Source organism: Schistocerca americana, chromosome 3, assembly GCF_021461395.2.
Source record: "Schistocerca americana isolate TAMUIC-IGC-003095 chromosome 3, iqSchAmer2.1, whole genome shotgun sequence".
Lineage (NCBI taxonomy): Eukaryota > Metazoa > Arthropoda > Insecta > Orthoptera > Acrididae > Schistocerca > Schistocerca americana.
In genome coordinates, this window is record NC_060121.1 from 147,387,062 (window position 1) to 147,402,687 (window position 15,626).

The 15,626-nt window shown below is 37.6% G+C and overlaps 1 protein-coding gene across 1 annotated transcript in view; it reads left to right on the plus strand.

The window, feature by feature from the left end:
• LOC124607131 (phospholipase A1-like) overlaps positions 1-15,626 on the plus strand; it is a 123,121-nt gene that overhangs the window by 50,882 nt on the left and 56,613 nt on the right. Inside the window, exon 4 of the mRNA XM_047139337.1 lies at positions 12,813-13,067. Within this exon, the coding sequence (XP_046995293.1) occupies positions 12,813-13,067 (255 nt within the window). The remainder of the gene's footprint in view (positions 1-12,812; positions 13,068-15,626) is intronic.

The window sequence follows — 15,626 nt, forward strand, 5'->3', positions numbered from 1 at the left end:
CAGGGAGTCATACCCGGGACCTTAGAATTGACATTCCGTCATGCTGACCACTCAGCTACTGGGGCCAAGTATTGTGAGGTATTATTGACAACACAATACAGCATATGTGCCTTTAGTCTGACAATGACCACTAGCTGGTTAAAACCAATTATTAAAAGGTGTCAATGTGAAATTCTCACATGGCCATGTCACACAAAATATAAAAAATAAAAGAACATGTAATCAGTCAGTCCATAATATCCATGGACAGTATGTCGTTTTTCCAATGTTTTGGTATATAGAGTAAAATTAAGCTTTGTAAGATACAATGCAGAAGAAATATACAGTTTTATTTAATCACAATTCAACTGATCCAAAATAATGTACCATATATGAAGCATAGAATAATGAACAGAAAGGAATTATTGTGTGATTAGACAACATTAACATCTTACGTATATGATGACATTACAGCCCTTTCTTGTAAGATTCAGCAACTGTTTATCGCATTTGAAGCAAGTAATCACTCACACCATAGAAGCAGTTTAGCATGAGATATTTGAAATCTGTGTCTTCCAGCACAGGTGTCATCTTAATTGTTTTTATGGAGTCAAGAAGATTTTTGTACAGTCTGATACCAAATATGGTCAAATATTTTTGTGTTATGGCCTCATTTACCCTTATTACATGGAAATTGTTACTTGTCTTTTTGTTTGTATTGTTGCAAATCCTAAGTATTCTCAGCTTAGTCTAATTTTATGCTAATTAGACTTTTTTGGATATAAATTCAAGAAAAAGGAGTTATGTCTCACTGAACAAACAGTTGTTTGGAGCATGTTAATCTGGAACTATTTGTTGTTATTCTTACAGACCATTTTTGTAAGACAAAAACAATATTGTGGTGTGTTTTACCATGCCTCCATTGTGTGATCCTATACACAACTACAAAGTATAAATACAAAAAAGTGTAACTTTTGCACATTCTGTGCTGTACATGTTTCATATCAAACACAAAGCAAAGTAAGCAGGGTTCAGTTTATTTGTGAGCTGTAGAATATTGACCTTCTAGTCTAATTTTTCAGCTGGATTAAAACCTAAGAGTTTAAAAGTAGCTGCCCTCCCTGTCTGGTCATTATTAATACTGAAGATGGATTCTTGCTGAGACTTTATTTCCATGAAATTAATAAAATTGCTTTTGAGTGACTCAAAGTCGGGAAATTTGTGACAAATAATTTATGTATGGACCTCTGTACTCTACTTGCAGTGTTTGGCAATGCCATATTTGTGTCCATTATTGCAGCATTTGTATCATCAGCAAACAACGAATTTGTGCATTATTTACAGGGGCCCTAATGTCATCAATATAAATAGTGGGTAGGAGGGTCCATGATATTTTCAATCCCTTTTGAGAAGGCTGACTGTAATGATACACTAAGATACAAAGAAATTACAGACATTGGCTGCAGGCAGACAGTGGGCATTCATGTCTGAAAGAGCAGACACCACATATATGGAATTAAAGCAAGGATGGCCAGTGGTCTCTTCAGTGAGGGTGCATGCCAGCCTCAAACTCTTCTGGGAATCAGCAAAATGCTGTGAGTAAAGAGAATATTGGGAAAGGGGGACTACATTACTAATATGTGAATAAGCTGGGAATTTTCGTCTGACATGAGGTGTGCTAGGATAGTCTATGTTGTTGTGATGACCCCTCTGTCAGGATGATGCAATCGTCATTGCATCTGCCTAGTAAGCAGGAGACCTGGCTTCGAATCCTGGATTGGTATAAATTTTAAAATTTTCCCATTGATTTAAATCAATGCCTACTCATAGTCAACGTCTGTAATTTCTTTGTGTCTTAATTAATAGTGGCTGCTGGATCAAAATTATGACTGTTCTCTCAGACACGTCCAAGGGAGCAGGCACCACATACATAATTAATGATTTATGTCCATTGTTATTTAGTTGTAAGGTGTCTCCCTTTTCGTACAGATGCTTTAATTTGGATGCATTTGAAAGCTTTTGAAGAGATGGGTACAATGATATAATGTTTTTATTGCTGACACTGAAACTTTTTGTGAAAGTATGCAAGAAGTGTACCCAAGCTGAATGGTATGATGGTCATAACTGGCTGTTATGCATAAATAATCCAAAGTTGTTTTTTTATGACAGGCTCTGTTATTATTTGCAGGAAGAAAGAGGACTACATAACTAAGGTAAAGCACGTTTCCTCATGGGTATTCTTTACCTGACATAAATACAGAGTCAGCTACAATTTTTGTAAATGGAATTATCTGTTAACTAATAGCATGAGAAAATCTTTAAGAAAACGATTTCAAATATATGTACATGCTCATGTTAGAGAGAACAGCTTTCATGAAAATAAGTTAACAATCAAAATGATGATGGTAACTATCATGAGAGACCATCTTGGCTATGTTTACACTTTGATAGCCAATTCTGGCCACCTTACTTTTCAATTTTAGTACATTTCTCTGATATTTTTACTAAAAGTGCCAACATCAGCAAGGCTTATATCACTGTGCTCATCTTTTCAAGAACTTCTGAATGTGTTATTATGTGTAGTAAAAGATCTTATTTCGACATTTTGATTGGTACAAAAGTTAAAAATAGTTACAATGTAATTAAATTGTGTGTCCTTCGTGCAATAGTATTTGTCAAAAACCTTGTTGCACTCTCCACATATATACACTACCAGACAAAAATGGGAAACACCCAGATGAGGAGGGGAAAACAAAAAATCCCAAGTTGAGGCGAAGAATTACCAGTGTTATGTTCATAATCTTGGGTTTGTTGGTGACTATTGGTAAGGCTTTCATAGTCTGCTCTTCTGAATCCCACAGCAGAACGGAGATTGTACGCCATCCTGAAATGTCCAAAAGATAATACAAACGTGGTAATAAAAACCACCTCAAATGCAAACAAAATTCATTAGAACATTTACAATGCCAATGCAATTTCTCTTTGGCTAACTTGTGTACAAGCCTATATTTGTTTCTAACTTGAACAGGAGACCTCACTACCCGTGAGGCCATTTTCTAGGATGGCCTTCAGCTGTGTGTCTGAGGTATGACTTTTGAGGATTGAAGGAGAGTGGAACATTATTTCAGTGATTACAAACTTCAGCCAAATTTACAAAAAACTTGGCACTATGAGTCCAGTAGTCTGTACAGCCCAATTATCCATATCACATTGCATGCCATCTGGCCTACAGGCATGAACTGATTTGTTTTCAAAGGATGCATATAGCCATTGTATCCTCTTCTGCAACAAATCAACCCACAAGTGTTGTAACTGGTTCTTGATATACTGGATATGTGCAAACAAGATGGAGTTGACTTCTGAGCTAGTCCTGCACATGTTTAATCAGAAACAGATCTGGGGATCTTGCTGGCCACAAGAGCAACTGAACATCAGGCAGAGCATGCATAAACACGTTTGCCACATGTGGGTGAGCATTGTCCTGTTGAAATATGGCTCTCTGACACTGCCACATTAGAGCTGAAACATGAGCACATCTGTTACTACAAACCTCCTCTGTATTAGTTCAAAAAAATTTGTGAATTGCTCATGTGGATTTTTTTCAGATATGATAACACGATTACTGTGTGGGCATTTCAAGTGTGAAGAATGTTCGAAATAATTAATAAAACAGTTTACTTATTTAGTTCTTGTAGCTCCACATTGATAATATGGCTTGTTGAAAACATGGTTTGCTGAAAGCAATACTTTTTCTGGTGGTATGGTAAGGTTTGTTTATGTTTGACATTTAGACACTGAATGATTACATTTCTTCATCATCCCTTTTATTTTCTTCATGTCATATTTCAATATAGCGCTACAAATTGGTCTCCATTCTAGTGCAGTCAACTCATTAGAACAGACAGCCTCATAACAACTTCTCCATAATAACAACTATTGACTTGAAGAAGAACAAAGATACAAGAAGTCACACTTCAGCAATCTTGTAATATATTGATATTTTACATCCAGAGAATTTCATAAGCAATTAAATACTTCTTTTATAATAAATTTTAAAAATAGGAATAACAACAATAATTTCAAATACAATTATAATTTCAACTATATATTGCTCTGAAAGAACAGATATCGTTGATGACCGTGCAGCTTCTCTAGAATGAAATGATAATTAAATTGACACCCTAGCTGCAAACAAGCGTTGATATACATCATTGGGGACATGTTGAAAATGTGTGCCCCAACCGTGACTCAAACCCTGGATCTCGTGCTTACATAGCAGACACTCTATCCATCTGAGCCACCGAGGGCACAGAGGATAGTGCGCCTGCAGGGACTTATCCCTTGCATGCTCCCCGTGAGACCCACATTCCCAACATGTCCACACCACTACATTCGTAGTGTGCCTAATAGATGTTTGCCCGTCACACTTGAGTCCCGATCAGGGCACACATTTTCAACATGTCCCCAATGATGTATATCAATGCCTGTTTGCAGCTAGGGTGTCAATTTAATTATCATTTAATTATAATTTCAAATCAAAATGGAAATGTGAAATATAATTATATTTTCTGAAAATAAATCTTGTGTTAATCACATGTGTTATTTCCGTTTAGAAAAAGGATTGTAGTGACATTTTAATTATGTAGCCAAAATTACATTTAACACTAAATTAAAATTTATATTCCATTGCATCATGTTGTAATTTAATGTGAGCATCATATTCTCCAACACATAACAAAAATAGGTGTAATGAACACTTCAATTATATGGTGATGTATTGCTGCCTCGTCAGAGTTCTCTGAGTCACTATCACCCGTAACCTGAAATCATAACTGATGATACCAGGAGTGATACTGATGTGAACTCCAAACATTGCAAGAATGAGACCTTTCCCCAGGTTGCCACCACACTTGTCAGTGATAGTAATTCATGGTAGTGCTGATCTGTGATTCATCACAACACCATTCACTAGAAGTTCATGCTTCCTGCTCACAGCACCATTCCAAATGAAGCCATTTGTGTTGAAGTGTTAACTGCAGCCTACGCTTGGGCTAGTAGTCCTGCTTTTGCTAGTCGTCAACTAATGATGCAGAATTACACAGGATGTTACAGGGATTCCACCATTATGTACTCTCAGATGGCAGGCACATATGTGATGGGGTTCCTGAGTGCTTGCTGCACAATGTTGCAATCTTCCCTTCTGGTTGACCAAAACCTTGATGATAAATATGCCTGCCCTCACGTTTCCATGTAGTCCAACACTAGGCCACTGTCTCATCTGAATGCCACACAAGTTTGCAAGTTGCACAACTTGACCAGCCAGCCAATTGGAGATCCACAGTGAGGCCTCTTTCAAATTCTGTTAAGTGCTAACAATGCTGTCTCCTATGTGTACAAAGCCATCCCCATGTCCTTTACAGAGATCACTCAATGTTTGACGCTTACCACGCCTTTTTTATACCCTAACTGACCTGTTAACTACACTAAACAAGAATAATATTAATGCATTCTGGTGTCTGACCACGTCCTCTGGATGCTTCACTTTTTTTTGTCAGGCAGTGTATTTACTGTGAACTAGGTTGAACTAAATTAAGTCAACACTCACATTGTTAATGAAACCCAGTACTACTCGAACATAGGAACTTCTGTGAATATCAAAGAAAGCAAGATGCTCTCAGTTTTTACAGCAATAATATAATTAAAGAACAAAATCTTAAGTTCAGGATTTTACATTCAAAATCAAAGTTCATCAACCCACTTCTCACACTGGGGTGCAGGAAGAGGTTTTGTCAATATATCTATGATCATTCACTCTGTCATTTGGTATTCCAGTTTCAGTGGACGCTCTTGGAAAGCTTGACATATAAAATGAAATGTTTTGTCTTTGAAAAAATCAGTGATATGTTGATTTTCCAGCAGACTGTTTGTCACTAAAGAAGCAGATGTTTGACAGCTCCCTCTATCCTAGTTCTTTCGTTAATGTTGACAGGTAAACTGCTTTCTTTGTTCCTTCAATAAGGCTCAGGTACATAGCTTCTGTACCTGAAGGAGTGGTGGGTCTCTGCTTGCATCAACACCTTGAGGTCACTGTCCTGGAAAGGTGAAATCATAACCTGTATGTGATCTCTGGCAGTTTTGGGATTCCCCATTCAGCATGTGCGAAACTGGAGATTTTCTCCTTGTCCTTGATATAGGTCAACTTATTATTAATCATTCCTTTGAAGTTTCTCAGAATTCGGATAACACCTGACTGCAAACATTGTTGGAATTGTTGTTACGCATAAACCAACTTGCTTTCAGTTGCCAATGGACTCCTTAGTGGTATTCATTTACACATCGACATAAGATGAATATTTAATTAGGCTGACTGTCCTCAATGCCCAGTAATACCTCATACCCCAAAGCCCCTTGACATAAACTCTGGAAGGAGACTTGTCCTAGATTCACTTTGTCCTTTTTGGGTCTGCTGAAACAATTGTAATGTCATACTCAGAAATAAGTTGACAGACTAGACAGTTTCCTCCAATGTCCACATAAGCACAAGGATCTGCATTTATTGGCTACAATCCACCTGGTTTTAAAGGTACATTCTATGTGATGTGCCGCTGTTGATCAGTCAGATGAGCTCTGTAAATGGCTTTTCTCAGTGCACACACTTTATCACCAAGTTGCAGCACTTGGAGCATGTCACTTGCCCTGTTGACTGTGGCTGTTTTCCTCAGACTGTATCATCCTTTGTAAGATTTCAAAGTGCAAATCCAGCTGTTCCACGCATGCTACTGTATTAAAGTCACCTATAAGAAATGCACTTGTTACACCCACCTCTGAATATGCAAATTAAGTTTGACTGACAGCGCATGATGCATTCCTTGTGATCTGAGCAAACATTTTCATGCTGGCTACTTGTGTAAATTGCACTAACAACAAATTATTACTGCTGCTAATTTCCTCAAACTGATAATTATCCTTCAACAATTATCAGTGTACTTGCACTCAAGTCTGTGGTAAAACAAGTTGTTAAGTAAAACAGAATGAAACCAACTGGTGGAATGATAGGGTAAAAAAGTTATTAAAAAATAGAACATAGCAAAGAAAGTGAAATATGTGGAGAAACAAAAACAAACCCATGGACTCAAACCAATAGATGCTCAAAGATTGTCCAAATTGGAACAGGCATACAGGGAAAAGAAACATACAGTTAAAAAGTTTATGAAGAAAGAAAAGGTGAGAAGTTGAGAAATATTCACCAAAAGGCTAGAGGATGGCAGCAATGGAAACAAAAGAATTCAGACTGGTAAAATGCAAAAGATCAGCTAGTGAAGGCATGAAAGTGATAGAAAGAGGAAAATGGGAATATATTTTGGTATGCAGAAGGGGTTGAAGATGAGATGAAAACATACTGCAACACATTACTGAACAATAAGGACATAATAGAAGGAAAACGGGAAATAAAGAATTTACCAGAATCTGAAGTGAAAAACCACATATTACCTGGGCAGAGACTGAGAATGCCTTGAAGCAGATTAAAGGATGCAAGTTGGCCAGGCCAGATCAATTGACAGCAGACATAATCAAGTCAAAAGGCATCCAAGGAATACAATGGTTACATCAAACACTTGGAACCATTTTGAAAGAAAATAAAGTACCAGATGACTGTAAGAAGGGGGTTATAATTATACTGGAGATACAGGAAAAGATTATTGAGGAAAGATTAAAATCATTGTTAGAAAAACAGTTTGAAGGGAAACAACATGGGTCCAGAGGCAGCAGAGGAACAACAGACATCATATTTGCACTTGGGCAGTTAATGGAAATGTATTGGGAAAAGAATGAAAATCTCATAATAGTATTTCTGGATTTGTAAAAAGTATATGACAGTGTTCCAAGTTGCAAGAGAAAAACTAATAGTTTGAAACTCCCCAGTATGGAAGGTGTAAATGCTATATGAAAGATGCAAAAGTTATGTACAAGTGGGTAATGGCAGATCAGACTGATTCAGGGCAGAGAGAGAGAGAGAGAGAGAGAGAGAGAGAGAGAGAGAGAGAGAGAGAGTGTGCAGTAGTGTAGTGCACTTTCCCCTTTACTTTCTGTTGCACTTATGAATGTGATTATAAAGGAAATCAAGGAGATAGGAAATGGTGATCTCATGACTTGATGATGTAGCTATTTGGGGATAAACAGATTAGATTAGATTAGATTAGATTAGATTTACTTTCATTCCAATTGATCCGTAGTGAGGAGGTCCTCCAGGATGTGGAACATGTCAGAAAAACAACAATACATGACAAATATTTAAACTAAAACAAATAAGCTAATGTACCATTCCACAGGTCCCAAGTGGAATGATCGTCATTTTTTAATGAACACTAAGAGTCATTAGAATTAGAGGTACTGGGAAGATTGGAGTAATGGAACTCCCAAGTTTAAAGAGTACCAGCTGACAGTAAGCAAGAGTAAAACTGTAGCAATGGTTATGAGCAGGATATCTACCCAGGGCAGCCTGATGCTACATGGATAGAAAATTGAATTTTTGGAAGCTTTCAGTTATCTGGGAAATACAATATCAAGGAATGGAACTACCAAACTAGAAATACAGAACAGAGTAACAAAGGATCTAAATTTGTTGTGGTACAAGGGAGTTTCTATGTGAGCCAAACAGACCATGTTTAAAATATGACATACAGCTATTCAGAAGTTTCTGAGATCAGCCTTTCAGAAGACTAGAAGAGATAAAACTAGGAATGAAGACATCAGGGGTGAGACGAAAATGGATCTGTTAGTGGCTGTGAGACTGAGCCCTGTACAGCTCACATGGTTTGGACATGTGAAGAGGGTGAAGGATAGCTTCCTGTGAAAACAATACTTGAGTAGAAATGTGCAGGGGAAAAGACCTGCAGAAAAAAAGATGGCTGTATCAGACTAGAGAAGAAAACTAGGAAATATTATCTAGACAAGAAGTATATCAAGATAGAATAAAATTGAGGCAAATTGTTCATAAACATCCTACCTGGCTCACTGGAAGAATACAAAAATCATAATTTGCACTCAGGAATATAAATTTGTCATAACTCTAATATTGGTCTTAGATAAATTATGATTCTGCCAGTATAAAGACATCTGGCTGTAGTCTGTGTAAAGACAAATATAGCCTTTGTATGAAGAATTAGATAATAAAAGCAGCTGAGTACTACAGGAGGAGTAGTTGCTTCTTTTGAACTAGCTGTTTTTCTCCTACTATACATATATAAAAAATCTAGAAGCAATTGCTATGTTGATGAGGTTGAGTATATATTACAGAAGTAGCTAGCAGTGATTGTTAATGTATAACTTGACTCATTCCATAACACTGAAGGCTCTTCTTCATGAGGGGACTTGTAGAAGTACTTGGGCTAGTTCCAGAGAAATGGTCCCCACAGGTGTAACAATCGTAATGATCAGCTGCCAAAACATTTGCAACAAAGTCTTAGAGTTGAAGTACTGGAGCTCATATGATACTAGATACAGAAACATAGGATGCAATATGAAGTTGTGCTGGAAGCATGCGACCATTATGCCAACTTGAATCGTTATCCACTCCTGAATAGGTTGCTAAAATAACTATTCACTTTGTTGTTCAAAAGTGATTTATTGATGTGTCTCAAGTTCTGCCCATCATCAGAATATATGCCAAGGAAGAATGGAAAGTCATTACTACAAGGAATGGAACTACCAAACTACTTTTAGTGATTTGCTGTTAACTATATTTGTGGTTATGTCTTCCATTCTTCCTTCACATATTACTGATCATGAACAGAGCAAAAAATGGGTCAATAAATCATTTCTGAACAACAAAGTCAACAGTTATTTTAGTGACCTCTTCAGCAGTGAATAAAGATTGGATACAGAAAGCTAGCTATAACCTGAAATAGACAGCTGTGAGATTTTTGAGAGAAATTAAGTATATATTACAGTGGAAAGGAAACTCAAACCTACTGAGACAGAAACTGAAGCCACATGCAAGATTATTTGGGCAAGACTCAGTATCAAATGTGATCACAAACTTATAACTGGGTCCTCTGATCAGCCATCAGACTCAACCCAGGACCTAGCTGAACACTTAAGAACAAAACCTCACTAGTACATGTTGCTGAATCACACTGTTGTCACTGGAGAAGACTGTAATCATCAGTAATTCACTGGGGACATTACAATTTTGTAAGCAGAGAGAATGACAAAACAGCTTGCAAAATAATACCAAAGAAATAAATGGGGAATCTCATCCAGTTCAAAAGAAAATTTTAAATATACATCAGTAGCCACACTTTATACAAATTACAAGACTATATAGTGTTATGGTTTAAAATGTTGTGTTAGCAAGATGGCAAGTGGCACTGATCATTGGAAATTTGCATTACAAGTAGTAATACACTGTATACATGAAGCAATATTAAAAAATGTGGTAAAGTATTTTCTTTGAAAAATGTCCTTGTAAACAAGTAAATACTAAGCTACCAGAAGGAGTGACTTAATATAACTAAGGAGAAACAACTGTGTGGAAAGTAGAAGCCTTCCTCGGATTTACTTGATTAAATTTAGCTGCCATAAGCAGGAATACTACTAAGCAGGATGGTGGTAGTTTCTCTTTAATATCATACAGAGATTTAAGTGTCTATGAATTGCTTGTCTGTCATTAATTTATGCCTAGAGTAACAGCATGTCTGTGAAGGTTCTCCTTCTCATTAAGATGTGCAGAACATGATGAATATATTAATGAATGACTGCACAGATTTTATCCTGGGATGGGTAAAAGTAACAGTTGTAATGACACAGTTATGTATAATGTGCACTTTGTTTTGTAATTGACACAGGATGAATAAATGTCAAAGTTCATGGCAGGCACAAAACACAATTAATCATAGTTCCTTAGACATTCCACACCAAGTCACTCATTAGTCAGAGATTTTCCTCTCTGTGGCCGCCACTGTCACTGTGGAGCCTTCACAGAGCCCTCCTCCTCCCTCCCCTCACACCCTCCCTGGAGTGAGGAACATTGGGGGCAGGATACAGCCAGGGAACATCACTGTTGGGATCATATTCACATATGTGCACATGATCAGCTGCACCAAGGCCATCTGCAAAGCAGGGTGTGGTTGGATCATTTCTCATTCAACATGGGGGAAGGATGTGATGACGTGAATCCCACACAAGATGTGTAGACGCTATTCATTGATTTGAGGTGGAGGTCAGCCATAAGAAGAATGATTAATGATGGTTATTGACTTTGCAGGGGATAGAATGTGGGGTTGGCAAATCAGTGGGGGTGGTGATGTCACAATCCACAGGCTGTCATTATGTCTTGGGTGCTTTGACGGTAAGGAAACCCTCAGGCAAGAGTCATGATGTGATGGCGGCTGTCTCCACATTGCTTCAGACTTTGTCCCAATGAGATAAATGTTGAGTGATAAGTTCATTCTCAACTCAATGTTCCTCATGCCTCCCCTCAACCAAGAGGAAATCATTGATTAGTCTGTTGTCTGACAGAAAGAGCTGCATGTCTGGATGGAACTTGAAGGTATGGTCTATGTTCAGATGGGTAATGTGTGATTGGACTGTGAAAGGAACAGAGGAATTGTGTTGGTTGGAGGGGTTTGTAAATCTATGTTGAAAGTGTTAGTGGCTCGTCTAATGACTCTGTGAGGGCCAGTGTATGGCAACTGTAGTGCAGGGCAGATAATGTCATCATAGAGCATGACATAGTTACAATCTGCTAGTGCCTTATTGCTGAAAATTCTGGGAGAACTGTGCAACTGTAGAGGTGGTACCCTGAGCTGTGCAATGTGTAGTTTGACTGTTTTGATGAGGGATGTTAGTTCTGAGATCTTCATTGGCAGCACTTGTAGCACAGAGTCTGCAAGTAGAGTGAGTGATTCACCGCAGGGTACTTCTGTGATGGAACTGCTGAGATTGTCTTTGTGAGCAATGCATACATGTAACAGCATCCAAGGTAATGCTGCCATTCAGCGACCACAGTGGTAGCATTTAGTGCACAATGCCATCGTTATATGAGGCCATTGCTTTGTGGATAGTAGACCATTGTGTGACAACACTGTATGCAGCAGAGGTTGCATAGTTCATTAAATAGAACTGATTTAAACTGTCATCCTTGGTCAGTGGTTATAGAGATCACACAGCAAAAATGTTACATCCAGTGTCAACAAATGCTCTTATTATCATCTGTGCTGTAATGTCCTGCAATTGAATGGTGAGTTGTGTTGTCATAATACAAGACAGTGAAATAATTTTCATGTATGCTTTGCCTCCTTGTCAAGTGTTCAGAGTGGAGTTATGTATCCTGATGCAAAACAAGCTCTTATCTAACATAGTGTTAAAATGGGAATGTCTAAAAATTCAGAATGAAATTTAAAAATATCTTACTAACCACACATTCCAAAAATTATATTACTGTCTAAATTCAAAGGTATTAAATTCCTGTTAGTGACATACATGTAAAGGTATACAATAAGTAGTTGTGTATTGTAAACAGGCTTCAGTTGTTACAGAGGTTTTCTTTGAAAAATACCAATGTATTCAATGGTGTAGAGCAGTATAGTGATAGCCCATTGTCAGTACAGTGTACAATTCCAATTTCTAAGAGCTGTTTCTGTTTTGTTAATATGTATCTTCACTCATTCCATATCCTTTACAATTCTTGCTCTTGATTGGATCTATGGAGCATTATTAATGAGTAAATGGATGTATGAATGAATGAACAAATTTAATGAGAAGATAGTTGTTCTATCGTAAAAACTAATGCCAAGTTGAGCCACTTAAAAATCTTGTTTGTTCTTTTACAGCATATATGACAGCAGGTGATTACAATGTCATTTCTGTAGACTGGTCACCAATTGCAAACAATTTAATATACACTCAAGTAACGGCAGAACTAGTCATTGTTGGTCAGTATGTGGCAAGAGTTCTGGATTGTTTAGTGGAGACACATGGGCTGAACCTGTCAAGAGTTCACTTGGTTGGTCATAGTTTGGGTGCCCATGTTGTTGGTGTGATTGGAGGTTCATTATCAGAAGAGAAGAAAGTGGCATTTCTCACAGGTGCAGTATTTAATACTGTTAATATCTGAAAGGAGATCACTGTGCCAAAGGTGTATCATCATTTTCACATAAAGTAACGCCAAAAATTAGGTTTGTGTAAATTGTGGTGTGTGCAGTCGTAACAAACTATTGTTGTGCTTTCTTGTAACCCTTGATAAATTTCAGGTCACAGCTCTACAGTGTTGTTTCAAAATTTTATTGAGCTAAAAACAGATATAAAGCACAAAATTAGTAACTAAGCTGGTTCAGATAATATTTATGGGACCCAGATGAACGAAGTTATTAAAAAGTAAAATAACATTTCAGTCAGACAATGTGTACTAACTTACTCATTGTAGCAGTTCCAAATACTTATTCGTTACAATCCTAATTATGTTTAAATTGCAGAATGTGTGCTGTAAAGAGTACACATCACAGAAATATGGTACTCACTTCCATGACTTAGACACTGGAGACATGAGCTGCTTCTGCGGCCGCACGGGATTAGCCGAGCAGTCTAAGGCGCTGCAGTCATGGTCTGTGCGGCTGGTCCCGGTGGAGCTTCGAGTCCTCCCTCAGGCATGGGTGTGTGTGCTCGTCCTTAGGATAATTTAGGTTAAGTAGTGTGTAAGCTTAGGGACTGATGACTTTAGCAGTTAAGTCCCATAAGATTTCACACACATTTTTTTAACATAAGCTGCTTATTACTGAATTACTTATTTTGCCAAATTCCAAAGTATTTTTTGTATGGAAACATAATCCAGCGTAATATGCCACTTAGCTCAGTTATCTGTTGTCTTACAAATGAACTGTTACAACTTTTCAAGTTGCTCAACAAATAGATTCTTGCAGGCCCCTCTTTCAGAAGTTTCCAGTTGTCCCACACTTCTATATTTGTATACTGGAACCTTGTAAATAACTGAGACAGATTTCAAAACGAATCAATGAAAAAATTTGTATCCATATACCAAATATGGCACAAAAGGAAAAGTCCCATGTCCAGTCAGTAAGAACATCAGTTTTAAAAACGTCTGCTACCAATTGCACTGAACACCTTTCCAATACTCTTCCACATAAGATTAAAGCAATTTTATCATCATTGCTGTTTAATAAAATCATAACAGTAGTCTTATTACAACATTTCATCTACACAACAGCAGAATTTGTAGATCATGCAAGAGGCTTGAAAAACGAAGGTGCTAAATTTATCTGCTATTGCAGTAGGGCAAGCTCTATTTGACTAAAACCAAAATTCAAAACCAATATGAAATAGAAAGGAAGGAGAGTTCCGCGTCTAGTCAGTAAGAACACCAGTTTTAAAAACATCTGCTACTAGTTGTGCTGAACAACTTTCCAATCATCTTCCACATAAGATGAAAGCCTCCAAAAGTCATCTCATAAGTGGTCGGCTATCTGCATGTAGAAGCCACAAACAAGAGCTGTTTTAGAGATTTTTAGGGCAAGTGATTTTTTAGAAATTTCTTTAAATAAAAAAACAGAAGAAGCTAATCGATCTAAGAGGTCTTCGTTTCATGTATTACATAAAATAAGAAAAAGGCAGTCACTCAGCTACATCCATGGTGATGTGTGAAGCATAGAAACATACAACAGAAAAAAGTTTTCACATTAACTTATAAGATCTTGCTCTCTTCCTACTAAAAGTACACACACACACGCACACACACACACACACACACACACACACACACACACACAAACACACACACACAAAAAATCGTGTCTCTACGGTTGTGTGCACGAGTGAGTTTGAGTTTGTGTACTTTCACTAGAGAAAGAGCAAGAGCTGTTTTCTGATGTGTGTTTTTATGCCCCATGCACCAGTTTGCTATAGGTGAGTGGCTGGCCACCCCTTACTTTACATATTCTTCCATTCAGGGATTTTCATTGTTGTTTCACATATTATACGATAATGCTTCACCTTAGTAACAAGATAGCAACATTAAAAGTGCTGATCCATTATAACAATATTATGAAAAGGATAGTTGGTACTCACCACATAGTGGAGATGCTGAGTCGCAGATAGGCACAACAAAAAGACTATCAGAAAGTGAGCTTTTAACCAACAAGGCCTTCTTTAAAATTAGACAACACACACACACACACACACACACACACACACACACACACACACACACACACACCACAGTCTCTGGTTGCTGAAGCTGGCTTCAGCTGCCAGAGACTTTGGTCATATGTGAGTGAGTCGTGTTTGCATGAGAGTGCGTGTGTATGTGTGTACGTTGTCTAATTTCGAAGATGGCCTTGTTGGCCAAAAGCTCACTTGCTGACAGTCTTTTTGCGATGCCTATCTGCTACTCAGCATCTCCACTGTATGGTGAGCAGCAGCTATCCTTTTCCTAATACTGTTTCATTCCATCCTGGATTTTCCATTGTTTGATCTGTTATAAGCTGAATGTCCATGTTTTTCATTAATGAACTTTGGCTATAAAATAATAACATAAAATTGATTTCAGTAGCAATATCTACATTAACAGGCTACTCTAGTAGGGAATCCTCCACACACTGTGACACTATTGTCTTTGTTAATCAGCAAATAAA